At 39.6% G+C, this 25864-nt stretch overlaps 1 protein-coding gene across 9 annotated transcripts in view; it reads left to right on the forward strand.

Moving 5' to 3' along the window:
- The window catches only part of LOC122564441 (aryl hydrocarbon receptor repressor-like), a 188875-nt gene that overhangs the window by 139705 nt on the left and 23306 nt on the right, over positions 1 to 25864 (forward strand). For all 9 annotated transcript variants that reach the window (XM_043719297.1, XM_043719299.1, XM_043719298.1 and 6 more), the window contains one exon: positions 19319 to 19408. In XM_043719297.1, the coding sequence (XP_043575232.1) occupies positions 19319 to 19408 (90 nt within the window). The remainder of the gene's footprint in view (positions 1 to 19318; positions 19409 to 25864) is intronic.

Here is a 25864-nt window from a genome sequence, read left to right on the forward strand (position 1 = left end):
AATTAATGCAATAAAAGATGTTAGTGATGTTGGTTAAGAGATAAATATTGAGCAGCAACAATTTAAAAACTTGCCTATTTCTTAAAGTGGTGCCTTGGGACTACTGTGTTCACCTCCATCTGAGGAGACAACAGGGTCTTGGTTTAACATCTCAACCGAAAGATGACACCTCCATCAGTGCAGCACTCCTTTCATATCTATACTGGAAGGTTTAGCTGCCAAACTTCAAGCTGCAGTTTGGTAGAACATTTCTGAATATGGAATACATAATGCTAACCAAAGATTTTTGGCACATGTGTTTTCAGTAAGGAAATGCTTGTAGAACTTTCTTTCGGTGAGTTTAAGAAGATTAATGACTTTGTGTTTAATCATTGTATATTTAGCCTGATCTGAGAGTTCCTTTGATTTGCTTGTCTTATTGAAAGAGAAGTCTCTGGCTCTAATAAGATCCAGCAGTTCAGCTGTAATCCAGGGTTTATGCATAGAGCCACATCTAACAGTTTGAGGCTGAAACAGTTTGTCATTACTGACATGGAATCAGCTGAGAAGCAACTGTGGACAATATCTGTAGAACAAGAGATCAAGGAACTGCAGGGAGAATCAGAAAAGGTTTCATTCACCTTGCCACATGTAGCCTGGGAGCATATTCAAAGAGAGCTGGAAAAAAGAGGAAAAGTCTATCCAGACAGATTGGAGAAATTGGGATGTGAGCTAGAAATTGTGAGACAGGAGTTAGATTTATTAGGAAAGATTGAGGGAAGTCAGACTGAAAGTGGTTGGTTAAACTTTTGCTGGTTTACACTTGAATGGATATAGTTAATTCTGGAAACAATTCAGAAACTTCCAATCATCAACACAAATCCTTCTGAGCTTACATTAAAAGCAATGAATTATTTAGTTTATATATTAACTTGACTGAAACCAATAAGTTTAATTGTTGTAGTACACATCCATTAAAAGGACAGATCAATCATCATCAGATATGTATACTCTTTCAAACACTGAAAAGCATTCACTATCACCCTACAAAAGGTCATCATTAAACCCAAGAATATAAATCTGAAGTTAAATTTATCTAAATCCAAAGTTAGTTACAGGAGTCTGCTCTGTTAATAGACAAGTTAAACCGTCGACACTGCAATGAATTCTGACTGATATTTTGAAACCAGATCAACCTGAATTAGATTCTCAATCAACTTGAAAAGATGCAAATTGGAAAGTATATGTATGTTTATGTTTATTGGTCTCTTGTTCTGCAGATATTGCTGAACATATGAGGAACACTTGAGGACTGTGGGACTATATTCGATGGAGTTTAGAAGCATGGGGGACGGGGTTTGATTTAAACTTGCAGAATACTGAATGGCCTGGACAGAGTGGACGTTGGGAAGATGTTTTCATTGGCAGGAGAGATGAGGACCCAAGCCTTATGTAGAGGGAAGATCCTTGACAATGGAGAGAAGGAGAAACTACTCTAATCAGAGAGTGGTGAATCTATGAAATTCATTGCCACAGAGGGCTGTGGAGGCCAGATCATTGAATGTATTTAAGATAAAGATAGATAAATTTTTGATTGCCGGGGGAATCAAAGGTTACGGCGAGAAAGCTGGAAAATGGGGATAAAAACCTATCAACCATGATCGAACGGTGGAGCAGACTCGATGGGCCGAATGGCCTAGTTTCTGCTTCTATGGTCATATAGTATACAGCTGCATGATGACACAGATGGGAAACTAAAATGAAGGATAAACTTGAGAAAACGAGGCTCTTTCCAATGGACTTGAGAGGGTTAAGCAGAGATATGAGATATTTCAGATAATTACATTATAAAGAGCTTCATTAAGTAGATAGGGAAAGATTATTTCCTCTGTTTGGGGAGGAATGCCAAAGATCACCTACGAAAGTGAGAAGAAAGGCAAGGATTATTTTTGGGAGAAGGTTAATGTGTAAAATGTTTTCCATCAGAGAATAAGGTAGACATGATTGCAGGTTCTAAGGGGAATTTGCATTAATATTTGAAAAAGATGAAAATACAGGACTGTAAGAAAAGAACAGATCCTCTGCTTGTAAAGAGCTGGCACAAACATAATGGTCTCTTCTGCGATGTAAAAACTAATGAGTCCTACAGGTGGCGCACGTAAGAAGACTGAGACAAGTTGCTTGTTTCTGACCATTTCATGTTGACCTCTTGACCGCACTGTGCCATACACCTGTCTATCTCTGTGCTTCATGAGTTCGTAGACCATCTCGAGGGCATTGATTGGACGTCTCCATTGGAGGAGATTGTTTCCATCTATTTATCTTACTGAAATCTAAAATCATTTTAAACAGTGCAATTCCATTACTCCTTAATCTTCTGTAGACCCTAGAGACTAACCAATGAAACTAGTCAAATAGCTCTGTCTGTCAGCCAAGCCTTCGCATGGTCATCTGTTTCCAACTCAATGATTTTCCTTGCACAGTGTGAGTGGCCTATTAAAGAAATCCAATTTCACAGAGCGGTCATGGCTTTTAAAAAGGAAGGACTGTTTGCAAATCTTTAAAGTATGAAATTATATCCAAACTGGTTTCCTTTTTAAAACATTGTAGTTGGCTTGACTTGATGTGAACCAGTAGAGTCATAGAGCCATACAGCACAGAACCAGACTCTTTGATCTGACTGCAACCCCAAACTAAACCTGTCCCACCTATGTGCGCTTGGCCCATATCCATCCAAACATTTCTTGTTCATATACCTATCCAAATGTCTTTTAAATGTTGTAACTGTACATGCATCCACCATTTCTGCTGAAGGTTCATTCCACCTACAATCCACTCTGTGTAAAGAAATTGCCCCTCATGTCTTTTTTAAAATCTTTCTGCTCTAACCTTAAAAACAATCCCAACTCTAGGGAAAAGAACCTGGCATCCATCTTATCTATACCCTTCATGATTTTATAAACCTGTATAAGGTCACCCCTCAACTTTCTACGCTCCAGTGAAACATGCCCCAGTCTATCCAGCCTCTCATTATTGATGTTAGGAAGGCTTTCATTTAGCTTCCATTAGCAGCCAGACAATCATTGAAAGGCAGTTCATAGACTTTGTCTTGTTCCATGTCCAGCCTTAAATTAAGCAAAAATTCCCAACCTGATCCAACTCCTTGAGAGTGAGTTGGCCTGCATTCAAGTCTCACCTGCTCCAGAGATGTATCAGAATGTATCTGGAAGAGTTGATTAAAATATCTGTGATGCGAAGTTTATGGGAAAAATATCCACCTCCTTGTAGTAATCTAAGAAATCTATTCATTGTCTAGTTCTTTCTCCTCCCTTAATTTTCTAAAGTATGATAAATACACCCCTGTTAAATCATAGAAATTCTGTGCGATTTCTAACTTCCTTCCAATATTTTGTATCAGCATAGATATCTAACAACAAGCACTGACCTTGATTAATGCAAAACAAAGGATGGCCTTTCCCAACCATCCCAACCAGAGAGCTAACTGTTGGGTGAGTAATAAAAGCACAGTTGCTTGCCATTGTCCCACCTGACTCCAATGATATTTTCCAGCAATAGAGGGAGCACAAGATGGCCTGATTGTCCACAGGCCAACTAAAGCCCTTCAGTAGCAAATGACTGGCCAGTTAAGTTCATCCTCTTGCCACCCTTCAGCCTTTCAAATCTGCTATATTTTTCAGTTCCAGGCTGGATCTTTTATTTGACCTCTACAAACCTACCTGGTTATGCTCCAAATCCTTTCAGATGTTTTTGTGACATAAATCTACCTATGTCAATCTAGAACACGTCCATCAGCTCAGCATCTTTCAGGAGAGTGTTCCAAATCCTTGCTCATCTTTATATGAGAAAATGCTTTCTAGTTTTGTTCCTAAATAGTCCATATCTAATTCAGAGTATGGGCCATGTTGTTTAAAATGCTCAAACAAGAGGAAATAGTTTCTCTGTAAGGTAGGGGAATGTTGCCACATACCAAAAAAACCTGTAGAGCTGCTGTCTCTCATGAGCAGGAGACAACTGGTAATAAGGATCACCACACCTCAGGCGAGGATCAAGGTTGAGAAGACAGAACTTTCACGGTGACATCAGACAATCGAACCTGCATTGTTGGCATTGTTCAACTGAGCTAACCAACCCCTTGGCAATTTCGCTATCTCTGCCCTATTGAATCCATTCATCATTTTAAATAATCATAGGTGATTTCACGGTGAACATTCTAAACTCAACTGTTGACCATTCAAGTTATTTGGGGAGTTGGATCAGCTGGAAGTCAGGTTTGCTTACTTGCATTTTTTCCCATAATGATTTCTAAATAGACTGGTCATGCTGGACCAATAGAGAAATTGGGTGAATGTCCAATCCCGGCCAGCAGAGAATGGCATTATGTTTTCAAGGTCCTTCCTCACCATCTACTGAACCTAACGCAAGTCGAAGTGAATCACTTCCTGTCATACAGCAGCAACTGATGCCAGTCGATCATTGGAACCAGGCTGAACAAAGTGAGGAAACATCTGGCCTATGTCTGGCTCCATGTTGCCAAGAACAATAAAGCTAATGCCTTTCTTTCCCTTTCTTTATGCTCACACAATTCATTTCAAAGGGATAGATAGTTCAAAACAGTTTACAAATAACCTGGTCTTGTCTTTGCTTGAAATGGGAATTTGCTTAATACTTACACCTATTGTCTTAAAAAAAGGCATCAACATTGGCTGCACATTTCAGGCTTTTTGATTCCTGCTGTTCAGCATAAGTGCATCGGCACAGATTAAAAAGGAACATATGTTTGATGCTCCGGTACCTTTTGAAAAAGTAGACAAAAACGAGGAAAAGAGTACAAAATACTAGAGTCATAGAGTCACACAATTGCATGGGAAGGTGCCCTGAGGCTGTTGGGAGTGGAGAAGGAGTGGACCAGGATGCCCTGGAGGGAACGGTACCTGAGGAAGGCTGACAGGGTAGGAGAAAATGTGTCTGCTGGTGGCATCCCATTGGAAACAGACCCTTCTGTCCAACTCATAAACTGATCTAATCCCCTTTTCCAGCGTTTGGCCCATATCCCTCTAAACCCTTCCAATTCATATACCCATTCAGATACCTTTTAAGTATTGTAATTGTACCAGCCTTCACCACTTCCTGTGGCAGCTCATTTCATACACATATCACTGTCTTTAATTTAAATGCATCCATTCGTGTATTCCTGAAATGAAGTTCGAGTGGACAACAACTGCAGTTCGACAAAACCTTCAACATTTGAAAAATTCAGAACATTTCACGGAAGAGAAAGTAGACCAATAGTGGTTACTAAAATGGGTAGTTGTAGAGTCATAGAGATGCACAGCATGGAAACAGACCCCTTCGGTCCAACCCCATCTAGTCCCAACTGCCAGCACCCAGCCCATATCCCTCCAAACCCTTCTTATTCATATACCCATTCAGACACCTTTTAAATATTGCAATTGTACTAGCCTCCACCACTTCCTCTGGCAGCTCATTCCATACACGTACGTCCCCCTGTGTGAAAACATTGCCCCTTAGGTCTCTTTTATATCTTTCACTCTCACCCTAAACCTATGCCCTCTAGTTCTGGACTCCCCAACCCCAAGGAAAAGACTTTGTCTATTTATCCTATCCATGCCCCTCATAATTTTGTAAACCTCCATAAGGTCACCCCTCAGCCTCTTACGCTCCAGGTAAAACAGCCCCAGCCTGATCAGCCTCCCTCTATAGCTCAAATCCTCCAACCCTGGCAACATCCTTGTAAATTTTTTCTGAACCCTTTAAAGTTTCACAATATCTTTCCGATAAGAAGGAGACCAGAATTGCACGCAATATTCCAACAGTGGCCTAACCAATGTCCTGTACAGCCGCAAGATGACCTCCCAACTCCTGTACTCAATACTCTGACCAATAAAAGAAAGCATACCAAACACCACCTTCACTATCCTATCCATCTGCGACTCCACTTTCAAGAAGCTATGAACCTGCACTCCAAGGTCTCTTTGTTCAGCAACACTCCCTAGGACCTTACCATTAAGTGTATAAGTCCTGCTAAGATTTGCTTTCCCAAAACGCAGCACCTCGCATTTATCTAAATTAAACTCCTCAGCCCATTTGTTATTTGGTCAAGATCCTGTTGTAATCTGAGGTAACCCTCTTCGCTGTCCTGGCCATAAATATAGAGAGAAAGTTCCACAGGTGAGACTCTAGAATTCTTAAGTGTTTGACACCAATGATAGAAAAAAAATGCGGAATTCACAGAGTTGTAAATGGAAAATACAAAGAGTGAACATTGGGTGAGCCTTCCACTGTATTGGCTTTAAGCTGTTCAATTTCTGCCTTAAACCCTGAAATCACACTTCCTCATTGTCCTCCTTTGAATGCTCCTTAAAACATATTGGGGGTGAAATTGTGTACACCATTGATGATCTATGGGCTTTGCTGTGGGTCAGCAGCCAAATTCTTTCAGCTCTTGATCATCTCTCCATCAGAGTTCACAAAGCTAATGCATACTCAAGTTGGAGACTCAGGCCCAGATATTGCCATGGCAGAGAGCCTATCAGCTGCGACAAAAATGATGGAAAGTTTTGGAAATCCGAAGTCCCCTACCCATTTTCTGTTTTTGCATAATGTGGTTTGGAAAGGGGCCATGGATCATGCCTGGACAGTTCGTGGAAGCAGCTGGCCTTATAAATAATTCCCCTTGAACCAGACTGGTAATCCCTCCTGTTCAGAACCTGGAGTATGGAATTAGAACAGGTAGGATCAGGTTCGTTCTTAGTATATTTTGGATAGCCATGATACCCCCTTTGGAGAATTAAGGTACCCTTGTGGATATGTCATAAGATGCTTTGTGGATGGAATCAGGTATCCTTAGTCGGTGAGGGTCTGGTACCCTTTGGGAGGGGACGTCTAGTATATTTTATCAGGGAAATCAAACGTTGACCTAACTTATGACACCCACATTCCTTGAGGGAATTCTAAAAATCTGAACTTTGCAGCAACCTTCTTCATTTCTCAAATGAATTGTTGATGGTTAGATAACCAGACTTCTTCCTCATTTACAGTATTTTTACAACTTAAATTACAGAAGGTTTCAACGAAAACAGAAAAAACAATTGTTTGCAATGCCCAATATTTTTTCAAATAAAATCAAAATTCTGCAGATTCTGGAAATCCGAAACAAGCACAGACAAATTGGGAGAGATTCAGCAGTTCTGGCAATATCTGTGGAAAGAGAAAAACTGTGTAGTTCTGAAGGAGTCATACTGTGCTCAACATTTTAACTCTGTTTCTCTCTTCACAAATGCTGCCAGACCTCCTGAGTTTCTCCAGCATTTTCTGTGTTTGGTCCTGATAATCTTTCTCCTGAGTTGTTATAACCATGTCTTGGAGACTAATCTTTAATTCCTCTAGTGACAGCACTAGAATGGCACTTGCTAGAATGTATGTGTGTGTGTTTGGAAGTATGTGTGTGTATATATATCACCGGTGCTCAATAAAGGTAGGCCATGGCATGGATCTGGTTCCTGGGGCAAGTGACTTGAACATCGCCCCTGAAACCAGAACTTCAAGTCAAGCAATTACTTTCCAGCACCCTTGCACTTGTTTCTATTCAAACAATTATCCAATATCCTCTTAAGTGCTTCGGTTGAACCTGCCTCCACTAAACTTCTAAACAGTGCATTGAGGAGGTGATAGCCTAGTGGTATTATCACTGGACTGTTAATCCAGAGACCCACATAACGTTCTGAGGAGCAGTGTTGAAATCCAGCCACGGCAGTTAATGGAATGTGAATTCAATAAAAATCTGGAATTAAAAGCCTACTGATGACCATGAATCCATTGTCGATTGTTGGCAAAATCCATCTGGTTCACTACTGTCCCTTAGGGAAGGATGTTGCCATCTTTACCTGGTGTGGCCTATATGTGACTCCAGATGTAAAGCAATGTGGTTGACTCTTAACTGCCCTCTGGGCAATAAATGCTGGCCTAACTAGTGACACCATCAGCCCATGGATGAAATTTTTAAAAATCTATTCCCCAACTGGACACAATGGAAAAACATTCTCACATTGCATTTGTCACTTGTGCCCATCACTTTACACCTGTGCTTGTTTTTTCATGCTTTTTTGTGACCAGAAACTATTTGTCCCTAGCTATTCTATCCAGACCTCTTGTGATTTTGAAAACTATCAGATCTCCATTTTTCCACCTTCTTTCTACAAGGAACAGAACGATTCTCTCAAATCTATCCTCATAACTGAAGTTTCTCAGCCCTGGAAACATTCTTGCAAACCTCTTCTGCTCTCTCCAGGATGTTCACATCCTTCTTATAATGTATGCAACTGTACAAACTCCTGACAAGTGTCTTGTATAATTTCAGCATAACATTCTTGCTGTTTGTGAAAGTAGAGAAGACAGCATTGGGGGCAGAGTGGGGTTAGGGTCAAGTGGATTGCACATGGGAAGGAAAGAGCAATATTAATTTAATAATAGAGGGTTACTGCCTGGTAACATGTGTTAACATAGGAATATAGTAAAATAGGATTGACTGTTCAGCCCCTTGAGTCTCTTCTATCATTCAATGGGGTCAAGGCTGATTTGCTGCCTAACTCCACATAGTTCCCTTTGCCCCATATTCTTTAAATTGTTGTTAAGCAAATGTGTTATGTATATCAGATTTAAAATTAACAACTGATCCAGCCTCCATGGTCATTTCTGGAAGAGAGTTCCAAATATCTACTACCCTTGTGTGGAGAAGTGGTTCTGAACAGTCTAGCCCTAATTCTCAGACTATGCCCCTGATCCTAGAATCCCCAACTGTTGGAAATAGTTTATCTTCATCTACCTTGTCTTTTCCTGTTAATATCTTGTTAAGAATGAAAACAATCCCCAATCTTTCAGCCTGCCTCAAATTTCACCATGAGGTCAGTTAATTTTTTTTAAATAGATAAACCCACAAATGTTAACAAAAAAACAAAGCAGCATGAAAATGTCAAGCATGTGACTGTTTGCGCCATCTCTGTTTTGGATATGCGATAGTTGTTATCAAATTTCTCTCTTGCAATTTTCAAATTGTATTAATCTATCAAGAAGTTGTGGGAACAACAGTTCAGTCTCCGACGTGAAACAATTCCAGGCAAATCAAACGCCAATTGACCCTGGGAATGTGGTGCCCAAATTGCGTGACTTAAAAGCAGTTCACAGCAGGGAATGACTGGAGGCCATTATAATTATTCTTGAGTTACTATGGAAACAATTTCTCCAGGGGCCACCATGCCAATGATTTTTTTTTTCCCTTTTTTCAAAGAAAGGCCTAATAAGAGAAATGTTGTTTGGAACAGTTCTTCTTTAATATGTCCTGACCTTGATGGAACAACTTTGAAGTTCTGGCTAGTTGGCTCAAGTCCTGCTTCGAGAGAGAGAGAAAAAAGGCAAGATATATTTTCGGCAGGAAATCCCATCTGTCTCTGTGTCATTCTCAAACAACTTTATTTTTCTTTATTTCTCAGATACTTTTATTTCATGTTGACACTACATAATCCAGACAGGTACCTTTTAATATTCGCACTACAGGAATTCAATGTTTCCTCTCAAAAGGACGCTCGGTATTTTTCCTGAAAAAAACACGGAAGAGCTTGCATTTATGTAGCAGTTTTCATAGTTAATTAAATGCCTCCCTTTTAAAATGGAAATGAGAATTTTTTTCCCATGTTCTGGCAAAAAAATGCCATCTCAGTGTTTGTTCCTTTGATACTAACAAATTCATCCCTCATCACAAATAATTGTCAGATTCCTAGATTATCCCATACTCTTCAGAAACTAACAAATAATCATTTAGACAATTTTGTAAACAGCCTGGGAGAAAAATCAAAAGATTTTAAAATATCGATTTTTCTTTGAGCGTTTTACTTATCAATTATAAACAATGTATAGCGCATCCAGCAATTCCCCTTTATTTATGTTCCTTGTTAATTTGTCAAAGAACGCTAATAAATTAATCAAAACATGATTTTCCTTCCACGAAACTATGTTGACCCTACCTGATTATATTAACATTTTATAAGCTCCTTAGAGATGGATTCTCGCATTGTACCCATAACAAATATTAGGCTAACCTTTATTCCAAGGTAATGAATTAATCCTGTCCAGTTGCATATTACAAGGTCTAGTATAGCCTGCTCTTTTGTTGACGCTAGAATTTGCTGTTCTGAAAAACTGTCTCAAAAACAAGCTTAGAACTGATCATCTAGGTTATCTTAATGATACACTTGGTGGCCTTCTATGTTCATGCATGTAACGTATACCGCAGAGAGGTGCGTTCTTATTGAGACAGATGTCTTGAAGTTTATTCAAAACACTCTTATTTACATAGCTACCATATTGCAAACTTACTGAGATTTGTGTTTACTATTGTCACTGTGCATTACACAAATACCTGACTGACTGAAGGCATTACCCTGACTTCATTGCACAAAAGTGTGAGTGCAAGTCAGATATCTTTATACCAGAAAGTCATGATATCATATAACTGTCTTAAAGATACAGGTCAGCCTGGTCTTGAAGCTTTGCTACAATACAACATTCTCCTTTTTGCATTTAAAGAGTGAGAATGCTTTTCCAAGGATGCATATGTTGTCTCTCTACATTCAGATAACACCTTGGAGAGTAGACACAACCAGATCTAAATCCTTATACAGTTTTCATAACTTGGTGTACCTTCGCTCTGTGATGTGCTATCTGTCATTGTGGATAGTTCTACATCATTTATCATACATGTGAGGCTGTTGTCAGGCATGGTATCCTCAGTCATCACCCTGTGTGACCTGTGGTTGATAATCAGTCTGGAAATGTTGTTTATTTCTTCACAGGACTTGATCATTGTGTATCACAATATCATGTGGCCTTGGCTGAATACAGTGGTGTTGTCTCTTTCCATGAACCCATGTCTCAACCCTAGTATATGTTGTTTTGGTTCAGTTTGAGATAACTCTGTGTATGCTTAATCATCATGCCTTTATTAACCCTTCTCCTTTCTTTCCAATGATGCATTGTGCATGTGGTTGAGTGGTGAGCATGTTGGATGAAGAATAATGTAAATCTGTCTTCCAAACATGAGAGGTACTATTGAAGGTAAACCATCGCCTTGAGGAACAGCACATACTTTTAGCATAGTTATTTGAAAATCTTGGCGAGTTGCTTTACATTTGATGATCATGGACTTTGCAATATAAACAGTGCGCTCTGTGAGACCACTAGGCCGAGTAGTGAGGAGAAATAGAAATATATTAAACATTTATCGCATGCACATGTCTAGGAAAGGTGCGCAAATCTACTGCGGTCTGTTGTACTGAATAAGGTGGCTAATGTGTCAACAATCATTATTTTGGTGGTATCTTTCATTTATCATTCTGAAGGAAATTTAATAAAATAATATTCAGTTACCAGAATATGATTGTTTCCTTGGACTTGGAAAACATAATTAAAAATCTTGCACCACAGCTCAGAAAGAATCACGTGTGGGAGAAGAGGTTCATTTATTGGGGTTGATAGAATTGACATCGGTCATAGAATCCCTACAATATGGAAGCAGGCCATTCAGCCCATTGAGTCTACACCAACCCTCTGAAGAACATCCCACCCAGACCCATCCTTCTTCCTTATCCCTACATTTCCCATGGCTAACCCATTTAGCCTGCACATCCCTGGACACAATGGGTAATTTAGCATGGCCAATCCATCTAACCTGCACATCTCTTGATTATTTGACTGATATTTTGTTTTAGCTGGGCCAATATATGGACTCATATGCCAATCTATTGGCTTTATCTGGACCCATATGACCTATATTTATAGGTTCAAGCATGTCTAGATGTAGAGGGTGTGAAAGTATGACTTTTAAGATTACATTCAGGGAGAGTCTGAGTTCATCTCTGCGTGATCAAAAAGAAAATACCAACTCAGCTCACCTGCTAATGATGACCTTTTTGAACTGTTAGAACTGGGCCTCATCTGACAGAGCTTGTTGAATGCATGGCCAAAATGTATGAAATAAATCTTAAGACCATTTTCCAGATTCATTATTATCCACTTGTAGGTCTAAAGGGATTTCTTTGTTTTTGTTGGAGTTTGGAAGTCAGCCAAAAACATCGGAGATGGCCATTTGAGAACCCAACTTGTATGAAGCGCTTGTTGACTAGGTACTTATCAAGCTGTAGTATACCAAAAACTAGGTCAAGAGACTCCCTTTCAATATTGGAAGAGTTAGACTGAGCAGTTGTAAAGACCTTTGAGCCAAAGTCAATAAGCTTGCTTTGTTTATGTATCAGATGTGCTCCAATACCTTTCTGGTTGGCATCTACTTACAACTTGCTAAGTTTGGAGGGATCATAATATTGCAGTACAAACTTGCTGGATAGAAGACGATTTTTAAATGATTGAAAATATGTTGGTGATCATCCTGCCATATGTATAAGGTCATTTGCAGATGCCCGAAACGTCGATTCTCCTGCTCCTTGGATGCTGCCTGACCTGCTGCGCTTTTCCAGCAACACATTTTCAGCTCTTTCCTCTGGGTGCTCCAGCTTCCTCATACTAAGAATGTGTATAAGGTCTGAGCAGGTAGGGAAAGAGTTAAGTTGAGGGTCGTGTGACAAAGGTTCAGCTAGCATAACTTTAACCAGATAAGAACTTGCAGTAAACAATGTGGTGCTGGAGGCAAGGGTAGTGGTTTAACAAGTTGAAGAACATCTATTGTGTAATGCCAGATGGCTTAATCTTCATTGTTGATGCTTGCTGATTGTAACAGTCACCTAATCAATATAGATGTTGCCTTATTTGGATGCTTCTTCCTGTAAGTGACTATATAATTCCTGAAGAATCTGCTGTTCAAGATAAGACTGAGAACTCATGTCCTTATGTACATCTGCGATCACTCTCTCTTCAGGGCTCAGAATAAAGGTAGAGCCATACTCTGAGCATTTGCTTCAACTGATACTGAAATTGGACGACAATATAGTCCAAAGATGTGCAGGTTAGGTGGCTTGGCCATGCTAAATTCCCCAAATAGTGTCGAAGGATATGCAGCTGAGGATTAGCCACAATAAATGCAGAGTACGATGCTCTTCACAGGGTTGGTGCAGACTCTTTGGAAGGGTTCTATGATTTTAACAAGTTTAAAAAATGAGAAATCTTTGTTGGTCATCTTTGTTTTGTGGTGTCAGCATTTTCTGTCCGAATCTATTATTACAGGATTAGGCCTAGTATTGTTTAATGGATAGATTGGACCAAATAAATTGATGTTGTTCGTATTGTTCTGACATTTGTTGCTGTTTCCTTCTCACTAACATAAGCTGAAGGAGGTTTGTGTCATGCTCATGTTTAGCTCTTCCCAGAGCTGCAATGTCATCTGCAATACAGAGACAATCTGGTAGATGTATCCTATCTATACATAGTTTAAAATCACCCATATCTCACAAGCCCACATTACTTCTTTCTGTGTGCCCTGTGCTACAACATAGTGACTGTCAAGGGACTTATAAACCATTCTTACAAGTGACTTCTTACCTTTATAAGTTATGATCTCGATCCAAACTGATCTTAAATTCTAATCTCCAAAAATGCATTCACCTGTCTATTATATCAATGCAACCTCAATTAACAGAGCCACCTTTCTACTTTTTCCGAGCTTTCAGTCCTTCCTAAGTGTCATGCCCCCTTGAATATTTCGGTCCCAGTTTTTGCCATCTTGTAAACAAGTTGCCTTATGGTATTTTGTAGACAGTACCTCATTTTGCTCATCATAATTGTTATCATACTAATGGTTACATGGTGAATCACCAAGATGTTATGTGCAACTAGAGACCTATAAAGATCTCAAACTTTCCCTTACAATTTGTGATGTGATTTGTGGCTCCACCCAGAGGCAAAGAAGGGTATTTGCATTAACTTGTTTCCTATGGCTATTGCTTAGAAATATCCAGTATGTCAAGGTCAAACATATTAAAATGATTAACCTGTAAAGCATATTTGACACTAGATTCCAAAATCTCTAATAAACAGAAAAAGTTTTGGCAGAGATTCTAGTCAAAATCCAGCTGACATGTGATTAGTAAACCATAATTAACATGGGCCTTGATGGAGGTAAATAGATGGAGGTATAATGGTCCTTACTCATGCTAACCCTTTAACAAAATATGGTAATAAAATACAACCCTTGGTACAGTGATGCACCTGTGTGGCTGTAATTATGTAATGTTAAACTTATATAGAACTTTGGTTAGACCACACATGGAGTACAATACACGGTTTTAGTCAAAAATAAAAGCAAATTACTGCGGATGCTGGAATCTGAAACCAAAAGAGAAAATGCTGGAAAATCTTAGCAGGTCTGGCAGCATCTATAAGGAGAGAAAACAGCAGACATTTCGAGTCTCAAAGGGTCAGTTAGACTCGAAACGTCAGCTCTTTTCTCTCCTTACAGATGCTGCCAGACCTGCTGAGATTTTCCAGCATTTTCTCTTTTGGACACAGTTTTAGTCTCTCTCTTATATAAATGGCGGAGAAGTCTAGAGAAGGTGCAACAACATTTAGAAGAATAATACTAAACCTGAGAGGTTGTGGAAAAGATTTCACAGGCTGAGGGTCTTTTCTCTAGTAAAGTGAAGACTAGGAGAAGCTACCTGTTGGAATTATTTAAGATTATGACATGGTTTAATATGATGGAAGCAAAACAGATTATTTCATTTGTGGGGAATGCTGAAACAAACATAAGTACCAAATAGTCACAAATAAATTAAAGAGAGAATTCAGGATTTTTTTTTATATTTCAAAGGGTAAGTATAATATGGAACCCATTACCACAGGGAGCAGGAAAGGCAAGTAACATGGATGTATTTAAGGGAGGATGGATAAACACATGTTTTTGTTATGTCACCATAGTCTTATCAGACCATAAGGGTTGCTCTCTCATTAGAGAAAAGGGACTGATGGTGAATTAACCTGAGGGCAGAGGTTGTGAAGGAGAGTCCTTCCTGGTAATCTCAAACCGGTGACTGGAGTTGAACCCACGCTGATGGCATCACACTGCTCTCTAAACTCATAATCCAGCCAACTGAGCTAAACTGATTCCGCTAAACACATGAGGGAGGAAGGGATTGAACATGAAGAAGAGAGTGAGTAAATTCATGTAGAATATAAGTCCTGGCATTGACCTGTTAGTCTGTTGCAGTATTGCACATAGTATGTAATTCTATGGAATTAAAGCTAAGCATTTACCTTGTGAACATGTTCAGAAATGGTCTCTCATGACACTTAGTAAGAGCAGTACATTTTAAACATTGGTTATTTTAGTGAGATATGTGAGAATTTCAGTTTTCATTTTATCCAATTATACTCTTTATTCATTCCTCCCTTAAAGTATGATTTTCACACATGTGGTTTGAATTTGAACTCATACTAGTGTGTGAAAAAACAGACACCAAATTTAGATGCCTTGTTCTAGAAATATGGCTTTAGGCCAAGCTGCTAGTAATTTATTATTAAACTATGCAAAAAATAATTAACTCTGATTCACATTAGGGTGTGTGCTAGGGTCAGAGTTTGATTAAGGAATGAATCCTCCCAACATAGGTCTGTGGAATTTATATAACTTTACAAAATATATCACACTATTGAAATATCTATGTGTGACTTATCAGCCTTTGTTTCTATAAATCATGTAATGGCAGCTGGGACCACAATAAATTTTGCAAGTCCTGCTGGTGTTGCAATTTTGTGAAGTTGTCCTTGGTAGAAATATCCTGGCCTCTGCTGTGTTACTTAGATGTTCATGGTCCACAGCATAGAAGATTTGCTAAAGGAGTGGTCTTAGTATCATTTAATGTAAAATGCTGTTAAGGACTGTTTTAAGTATATAAGGTATCAGTAACCTTTTATACAGGAGGCATGTTAGTGGGAAACTGAACACGGTTTATTTAAATAGACACTGGCTACTAACCTGGATGTTGTCAGTCTGGTGGTAAAGAAATAGCTTGCATTTACATAGCATCATTCATGGCTTAAGACATTTCAAAGTGCTTTATAATTAATGTAGAGCAATATTAAGGGTGATCACTTTGTTTGATGGGGAAATATGGCATCCAGTTTGTGCAAAGCAAGATCCCAATAATAGTAACAGAACTTTGACCAAGTCATTTCTTTCATTGATGTCTGTTGTGGGATAAATGTTGGCCTGAAACATGGAGAATTCTGTACCTTTTTTTTGAAATAATGATCCTTGAATCCACCTGAGAGGGCAGACAAAGTTGAAGTTTAATATTTTAGTCAAAGGGCACTATCTCTATCAGTGCAGTCTTCTCAAGAGTACAATATGGAAACGTCAGCCTAGAAATTTCTATTCTCGTGGAACTTGAACCTACAACCTTTTGACTCACGGCCGAGAGTGCTGTCACTGAGTCATAGCTGACGTGATCATTTGGCATTGAGATTATTCTGCTTTGTGTAACACTGTAAACACATTTTATAGTACACAGCTTGGGCCTACAGACAATGTGTTTTCCTCAGCTCCTTACCAGCACTGGCTAGGAAGTTACAATTTAAGGTGTGGTTGGACAGCAATATATCCAATTCACCAGTAAACATTCTTTCTATTATCTATCAACATTTGTTAAACTATCAACAGCACTTTCAACATGTAGACATAGGCCAGGTTTAGGCCATTTGCTCTTTTAGCCTGTTCTACAATTCAGTCAGGTCACATCTCCACTCAAACGTAACTCCATATGGCCCACTTTTTCCCTTCATATATTTGGTTAACAAAAATCTATCAAATTCAGTTTAAAAATTATCAATTGATCTACCATCAATTGCCATTTGCAGAAGACAGTTCCAAATTTATATTTACTCCATGTCTGGCTTCAATTTTTAGGCTCTGTTATTTTAGGATATACCTTAGACTCCTCACCAGTGGAAATAAGTAGCCCTTTCTTTCTAAAGCAGAATACTGCAGATGCTGGAAATCCAAAATTAGAAAAATGTTGGTAATACTCAGGTCAGGCAGTAGCTGTGAAATTAGCACCAGAGTTAATGTTTCAGGAGAAGGAGCTTTATTCAGAACTGAGATGCATATAATGGATTTTAAGCAAAGGTTAGGTGGGGTGGAGACAGAATGAGGTCTGAATTATAGTGGAAAACAGGGGGGATTGAATGACACAAGATTTAGTCTTACAGAGTCAAGGGGAATTGTAATAGCTGAAAATGTTTTGCTGGAAAAGCGCTGCAGGTCAGGCAGCATCCAAGGAGCAGGAGAATCGACGTTTCGGGCATGGGCCCTTCTTCATGCCCGAAACGTCAATTCTCCTGCTCCTTGGATGCTGCCTGACCTGCTGCGCTTTTCCAGCAACACATTTTCAGCTCTGATCTCCAGCATCGGCAGTCCTCACTTTCTCCTAGGGAATTGTAATAGAGCAAGATAAGAAACAAATAAACAAAATATGTTCCCAGAGCAGGTGTAATACTGTCTGAAAGCAAAAATAAGAGGGAGAAAAGAAAAACCCGCATGGAAAAGGAAACAAAATGGGTTTGTGGTCTGCCAATATTGAACTCAATGTTCAAACAGAGTGGAGCAGTTTTGCAAATTGTTCATCCAATTCAAATTTTGTCTCACTGCCGACAGTAAACCATAGTAGACGAGATTGAAAAGTAAATTATTGCTTTACCTGGAAGGATTATTTAAGGTCTTGGACAATGTCAAGAGAGGTAGCGGTAGAACAAATGCTCCTCTGCCTGCCTAGAAAGTGGTTGAAGTTTTGGGAGTGATTGAAGAATGGACCAGGGAGGAAATAGTCCTTTCAGAATGTGTACAGGGGAGGGCAAGATGTGTTTATTGGTGACATCACCCTGGAGATGGCATACCAATCACCGAATATGGAGCCTGGTGAGGTGGAAGCTAAGAGCAAGGGGAACCCTATTGTCATAGTGGGAGGCAGACGAAGGGTTAAGAGAAGAAACATAGGAAATGTGGCGAAACAGTCAGTTGGAATTGTCAGTTAAGAAAAGTGGATGATCTCTCTGTAGCACTAGTGTAGAAGGTTGTATAGTCAAAACAGGTGTGATACGGATTGGGGAAAGATGAGAATGAAATAGAGTCATTACAAGATGTAAATTATAAAATTAGGGGTTTGAGTTAACTGTGGGAGCCATTGGACAGATAATCGATATTACTTATTTCTTTATTTATTCATTCATGGGATGTAGGTGTCTCTGGCTGAGTCAGTATTTATTGCCCATCCTGAACTGTCCTGCAAAATGTTATGAAAAGCTGTGTGCTTGAACAGCTACAATCCTTGATGTTTAGGGACACCCTCAGTCCTGTCAGGAAGGGAATTCAAGGAGTTTGACACAACAATGGTGAGGGAACAGTGAAATAGTTCCATGTCAGAATAGTGAGTGGCTTGGATGGTAAATTGTAGGTGCTGATGTTCCTTTGCACATGGTATCCTTATACTCCTAAGTGAGAAAGGTCACGGATTTAAGAGGTATTGTCAGAGGAGTCTTGATGAATTGCTGAGGTGCATCTTGAAGATGCCTAATGTATCTCTTGTTCATCAGCGGACTGGTTGTCAATGCTTCACTGAATCTCCATTGAGATGTAGGCACAGGACCGCTTTGTGGTTGAATGTTCCTGTCTCCATTGAAATAGATAACCAAACCTGGAGAAATAGAGGTTTACTCCTTATAAGCCTCAGAGGAACACCCTGAAAGCGGACCTAGACTGGATCCTGGTCTCATGCCACAGTGGTGTAAGATGCAGATAGAATTTATGAGGAATATCAATCTCAGAATTTTCAAAGGCATGTCTGCTGCCCCTGCACTCAATGACTTTCTTGCTCCATAATTTTAACCTAGGTTTAAACATACATATCCCTCAATCCATGAAAGCTATTGGCCAAAGCATAACCTTGCTCCAAGTCAGGGGAAAAACCTACAAGAAACCCATAGTGCTTTATTTTTAAGAAATGATCCCAAACCTCTTTAGTGCATCTGTGCAACAACAGCGTATATTTATATTGAACTTTTAACACAACAAACACGACTAAATGCTGCATATAAGTGGAATTGAATGATAAATTGACACTGAGCTAAAGAAAGAGACCTTCAACCAGATGACCTAATGCTTATTAAAGGACAAAATTTTAAAGAATGTCATAGAGAAATAGAGAGGTTTAGGAAGGAAATCCCAAATCTTATGACCGATGCAGTTAACGGCCCAGTCATTCACAAAGCTTTCAATATCAAACTGAATTACTTTGATTTTATTTTTCAGGCACTAGATGGGTTTGTACTTCTAGTGAGTGCTGATGGAATGATATTTTATGCATCTCCTACAATCATCAACTATCTGGGATTTCATCAGGTAGGGAGACACTCTTCTGGAACATTCTAATGGATTTTTGCAAGCGATACCTTTTTCTGTGTTGATTTTCAAACCTGTGAACTTTCCACTCCTCGGGTTTTTCAAATCAGGATCAAGACACATGGACCAAGAGCCAAACATGTTTGCGCTGGGGCGCAGGAAAAGTCTAAGAGGTTACCCCTTCCAGTTGGCCCAGAAAGAGCATGGGTATTCCCCAAATTCACTCCCATAAGACACATCTACAAACCTTGGAACTGGGAAAATAAATCAAAGCAAAAAATAAGTTGCTTCTAAAAAAAAGTTTCTCATTTTGAAAACCATACCATAAAATATACTTATTAGCAATGCTGAAGCCTATGGAATTGAACAGACTATGGCTATGCAGATATGAAGTTGGCTAAGACCAAGGGAACAGTGTTGAATGACTAATTTTCAGACTGGAGGGGACTGTACAGTATCCATGATAATGGGCTGAATGGCATCACTCTGCAGTGTAACACTTCTTACTCTTGAGACGTATGTGGAGGAGTGAAATTTCAGCAAGGTCATGGAAGCGGAAAACTTGCTGAATTTAACTGCAGGACCTTCTTATTACTTTATTGTTCCAATTCCTGACTGATCACTGGCCAGATTGACAAGTCATCTAGCTACTGAGCAGAAACAGCATGTAGACAATCAGGAGGGAATAGTGCAAATCAGTGCTTGACTGGGGTCAGAGTGTGTGAGTTTCATGACAGACTGGAAAGTAGAGGCCACGGATCGCATCAGCAGGTAGATAGACACTGTGATCAGAGGAGGGGAAGCTGAAGGCTTCTTTGAGAGGCATACTAGCCAGGAGTGCCATTAAAGGCACTTAGAATTCTGAGCCTGTAACCTCTACCTCATTCTCACTACTGGGTATCCCGAACCCTAGGAAAGCTGCCCAGCATGTTAAATTTAAATTGCATAATGTTAATGAAGTGTCCCTTGCCAAGCGAGGTCACTTACGTTGCATGCTTTCCATCACCAATATTTTCCCCAATTCCCTGGCAATGTGCAGGCTTTTTGTTGGACTGAAGGGTCTCCTTAAGGTTGCTGCATATCTGCATATTTAAAGGGACTGTTTCTTGTTTGGCACTTTCACAGCATTTTTCAAATGCTGCACTTCTCAAGAAGTGGGTGATATTCAGGTTGTAAAATTCTAAGTAAATAGTATAAATTCGATACAGTTAGACCAACTTACCTCTGTTCTATATTTCATTGTGAGAATGTAAGAATTTTAATTAGATTTTCAAGTTTTTGTGACATGGGTGACACTGCATAGTCCCCTAGGTACCCTATTGATCAGAACAGGTAGATGTTGAAGCTCTCTCAAGGACTTACAAGGATATTACTATGGTTGGAGGATTGGAGCTATAAGGAGAGGCAGAATAGGCTGGCACTATTTTCCCTGGAGCATCAGAGGCTGTTGGGTGACTTATAGAAGTTTATAAAATCATCAGGGGTGTGGATAGGTGAATAGCCAAGGTCTTTTCCCCAGAGAAGGGGAGTCCAAAACTATAGGGCATAGGTGTAAGGTGAGAGGGGAAGGATTTAAAAGCAATCTAAGAGGCAATTTTTCCACTCAGAAGGTGGTGCATGTACAGAATGAACTGCCTGAGGGAGTGGTGGAGGGTGGTACAATTACAACAACTGCTGCCTCACAGCGCCAGAGACCTGGGTTCAATTCCCGCCTCAGGCAACTGTCTGTGTGGAGTTTGCACATTCTCCCTGTGCCTGCATGGGTTTCCTCCGGGTGCTCCAGTTTCCTCCCACAGTCCAAAAATGTGCAGGTTAGGTGAATTGGCCATGCTAAATTGCCCGTAGTGTTAGGTGAAGGGGTAAATGTTGGGGAATGGGTCTGGGTGGGTTGCTCTTCGGAGGGTCGGTGTAGACTTGTTGGACCGAAGGACCTGTTTCCACACTGTAAGTAATCTAATCTAATCATTTCCAAGGTATCTGGATAGGTATATGAGTGGGAAGTGTTTAGAGAGACATGGGCCAAATGCTGGTGAATGGGACTAGATCAGTTTAGGATATCTGGTTGTAATGGAAGAGTCAAACTGAAGGGGCTGTTTCTGTGCTGTGCATCTCTGTGACTGTATGACATGAATTAACCATTTTACTTTATTTTTTAATGCTACTTTCTCATTCACTTCCAGGTGTTTTGAAACTCAGTTTCATAGTGGTTATGATGGAATAATGAACTGGCAATCTTCAGTTTGTTTAGATGTTATTTTAACTAGTAGACTACTGTATCATTTTCCTCTTGTGATATAATCTATACTCAACAACAGTAATTATGCTTCAAAGTGGTTAATTGGCAGCGAGTGCTTTATGGTATCACATACTTTTCTTCTAATCCATTCATGGGACGTGGGTGTCACTGGAAAGTCCAAAGCTTATTCCTTTTACCTATTTGTCCATGAGAAAGTGGAAGTGAGCCACCTGCTGCAGTGTGCATAGTGAAAGTATTTGTTGACCTAGCAAAGATGTTATTTCCCAGGGTGCCCTTCTCCTTTTAGAAGATAAATCCTGTGGGTTAGGCACGTGCAGTTGAAGAAACCTTGACGAGTTGCTGCAGTCTATAATAGAGATAGTGGTGGACAGTCCTGAGATTTAATGTGGTGATTCGAATGCTTGTAAAACTGACTGCTTTGTCCTGCATTCTTTCAATGTCCTTGAGTGTCATTGGAGTCACATTCATCCAGGCAAGTAAAGAATATTCAATCATTCTCCTGGCTTATGCCTTGTAGATCATGGGAAAGCTTTGGTGTTGATGAGGTGAGTCACTTACCACTCACCAGCCTCTGGCCTGCATTTTCAGTCATAATATTTACATGGCTGGTCCAATTAAAGTTCTGATCAATGACAATCTTCCAGAATGTTGATGGATATGGATTCAGTGATGGTCATGTTGTTGAATCTCAACAGGGGGTGGCTAGACTTTGTCTTCGTGGAGATTATCATTGTCCAGCACTTGTGTGGCATGAATATTGATTGTCACTTATCAGCCCTAGCCTGGATGTTGTCCAAGTCTTGATACATGTGAGGATGGAGTATACCATTGTCTGATAAGCCTTTAATGGAGCTGTGCATAAAAGAACATCCTTTTATCTGACTTTGTGATGGATGATGTCTCACTGTCAAGGGCAGTCACTGTCGCCTCACCGTTGAAATTCAGCTCTCTCATTCATGTTTACACCAAGGCTGTAATGTGATCTGGGACCTCAGCAGAAGCCAAACTGTGCACAGTGAAAGGCATTGTGCAACTGCAAGTCTCTTCTTCTTTAAGACCTCACATTCACTTGTCTCTTGAAGATTCTTCAAAAAAATGTTTCTTCCCCCACGAGATCAAAGGGGTAAAACGTGTGATTTTTGAGACAATTCCCTTCAAATCTACAGCCCCCGCCTTACCACCCTAGTGCAGCTACCCAACCCAACCTTTTACACAGACTTTGCTTTGCTTGCCTCACGTATTTTAAAGATCTTTCATGCATCACTATGCAACCAAGAAAAAGATTTCAAATTCTGGATAAAACATTAAATCAAGGCACTTTATTCCCTATTAGGCAGACATTATTTTTTCCAGAATACTATTTTAAATAGCATGGTGGAGTTCTTTGTGACCATCAATATTTATCCTCCAACCAACATCACTGAAAGCAGGTTATGTAATCAGTATTCAAGTGCCTTTATAGGACCTCACTCATGCAAATTTGCTCCAATGTTTGCTACATTACAACAGTGATTATACTCCAAAAGTGCTTCATTGACATAAAGTGCTTTTGGATATCCTGAAGTAATTCAAGACGTAATTTCTTCCCTATAATCTCTGGTTCTCAAACTTTCAATGACTTAAAATGACCCAGTCCCAGTTAGGGGCTGACAAAAACAGAAGTTGCTGAGAAAGCTCAGCAGATCTGACAACATCCGTGAGTTCTGAGGAAGGGTCACCGAAACATGAACTTTGATTCTCTTCACAGACGCTGCCAGACCTGCTGCGCTTTTTCAGCAAAGTCTGTTTTTGTTTCTGATTTACAACATCTGGTTCTTTTGGTTTTCATTCAGTGAGGGGCTACATCAAATCACCCTGGCCTCAGTGACAGAAGAATTAATATCAGCCGGGACTGAGTGAAGAGGTATTTAAAATCACCCAGACCTTGGTGCACTATGTATTTAAAATCTCCCTCGTGAGAGGATTAGACTGATCAGCTTTCACATGACTACGTACCCACCTACCCCACACCCCCAAACAATCCCAACTAGTTCCCATACACAAATGCAGGGCGAAACACTAGTCAATGTATGGAATGGACATGTGAAGTATCAGCGCCAACAGCCCCTGGAATCTTGGATGTAGCAAAGCAAGGAATTTTGGTCTTTCCAATTGGTGACCGATGTTCGGGCAGATGAATATTCTCAGCACGGTTTATACTGAGACAGGAAAATTTGAGATATCTCATAATTATGAAGCGAGTGGATGAATATATTTTCTTTGAATAAAAGATTGGAATTTGAATGGCCTGGCAATATTGTTCAGCACTGTGGAAACTACCAGCCTAATACCGCAGTCTCATTTCCTATTCACATTAATGAACAGCATAGAATGAATGTAAAATTGTTCAATAAATGCAGAAGGCTACTTAAAATTACAGCCTTTGGACAAAAACAAGCTTGTGCCAGGAGAAACACTGCAGGCTCTTTCAAAAGGCTGCTCTCATGCAACGGATATTTGATTTGCTAGTCCCAGTATTATGCAAAGTGTTTCAAGTGTTGGCCACTTGTGACACAGTGTTTAAATGTTCAGTCATGGTTTTCTGCTATTCAGCTCCTCGCGTGCCACGGCTTGGAAAATATGGAGAGGATAAATATTTCTGGACGTCTTGTCATCCAATTATATAAAGCATTCCCGTCTGGTGAAAAGACACAAATTTTTGTTTATGAAAAATCATTCAAGTCAAAGCATAATTGATCAGAAGAAGGAGCAACAAGAATGACCATAAAGCCTAGATATTCCCAGAAGATGAATGTACTGACACAATTCTAGGTGTGATTACATTAATACTATCCTATACTCTAAGTCCAAAGGTTGTAAGTTCAGATTCTACTCTAGTGACATGGATTCTATTCTAGTACCATGCCCTAGCCTGATACTCCCATGCCATGTTGAGTGAGTTTTACACTGTTATAGGTTCTCTTTATTAGATGAAGCACAATCTTCCCTCAAAGGCAGATGTGAAAGATCCACAGCACCTCTGATTGAAGAACAGGGCAGGTTCTCCCCGGTATAAAACAAACATTTATTGCTTATTCATCATCACTGAAGAAGATTTTGTTTTCATTATTTAATTACTGTTTGTGGGACTTTGTTTTGTATAATTTGGCTAGCACATTTCCTACATTATATTAGCGACTACTGTGCTAAGGGTTCATAAAATATTATTGTTTTGGACTCGGTTTCTAAAGTAGAGAAATAATGTATAGCTTTAAGTTTGATTTGTATTTATATATTGTGTGTTAACAATTGAAGGACATAGTTTTAGTTATGTTCTTGAATTCTAAGTTTTGGTTACATCCATCTAAATGAGGTCTTTAAAACCCTTGAGGTGAATAGTTCAATGCATTAAGTAAAAGGGTAACAGAAGAGAAAAAATAACTAGGCTCTTGACTAGCAAAAAGGAGAGAGAAAGGGCAATATGTACATGTTCAGTCAGAGTGAAAATGTACAGTTAGTTTAGTAGTATCCAAAACGTTAGGGCTGGGGGAAAAAGTCCTGAGTGGCTTAAAAGAAAACTCCAGAAGCAAAAACAACAAAATTCTGAGGGTATGGCAACCCATGTGTTTTGGCTGAAAGCATTTAGAAGTCAAGGAAAAAGCTCCAGCAACCAATTACAGCCACATCAACTGAACAAAGAACTTAATATCCTTCATTAAGATTTGCGTATTTATAATGTTGGTTTTGAGAGTAAAAGGTTGAAGCTTTATTCCTGACATTTGGAATAAGACCATCTCAAATAGTTCTTGAATAATGTAAAATAGTTTGGTTTTTTTGCACTAACAAATTTTGATGTTCTTTTGATAAAGTGGCATTGGCAGCCTCTCGTGAACATGTTCAGTGCCTGGCCATCACAGCAAACAAACAGCCAAAATAAAACTTAGCCATCAAGCCAGGTTTTGTTCTGGAATCATTGAGGAGAAAGTGAGGTCTGCAGATGCTGGAGATCAGAGATCAGAAATGTGTTGCTGGAAAAGCGCAGCAGGTCAGGCAGCATCCAGGGAACAGGAGAATCGACGTTTCGGGCATTAGCCCTTCTTCAGGAATGAGGAAAGTTGGTCCAGCAGGCTAAGATAAAAGGTAGGGAGGAGGGACTTGGGGGAGGGGCCTCGGAAATGTGATAGGTGGAAAGAGGTCAAGGTGAGGGTGATAGGTCAGAC

The sequence above is a fragment of the Chiloscyllium plagiosum genome, chromosome 29, assembly GCF_004010195.1.
Source record: "Chiloscyllium plagiosum isolate BGI_BamShark_2017 chromosome 29, ASM401019v2, whole genome shotgun sequence".
Taxonomy (NCBI): domain Eukaryota; kingdom Metazoa; phylum Chordata; class Chondrichthyes; order Orectolobiformes; family Hemiscylliidae; genus Chiloscyllium; species Chiloscyllium plagiosum.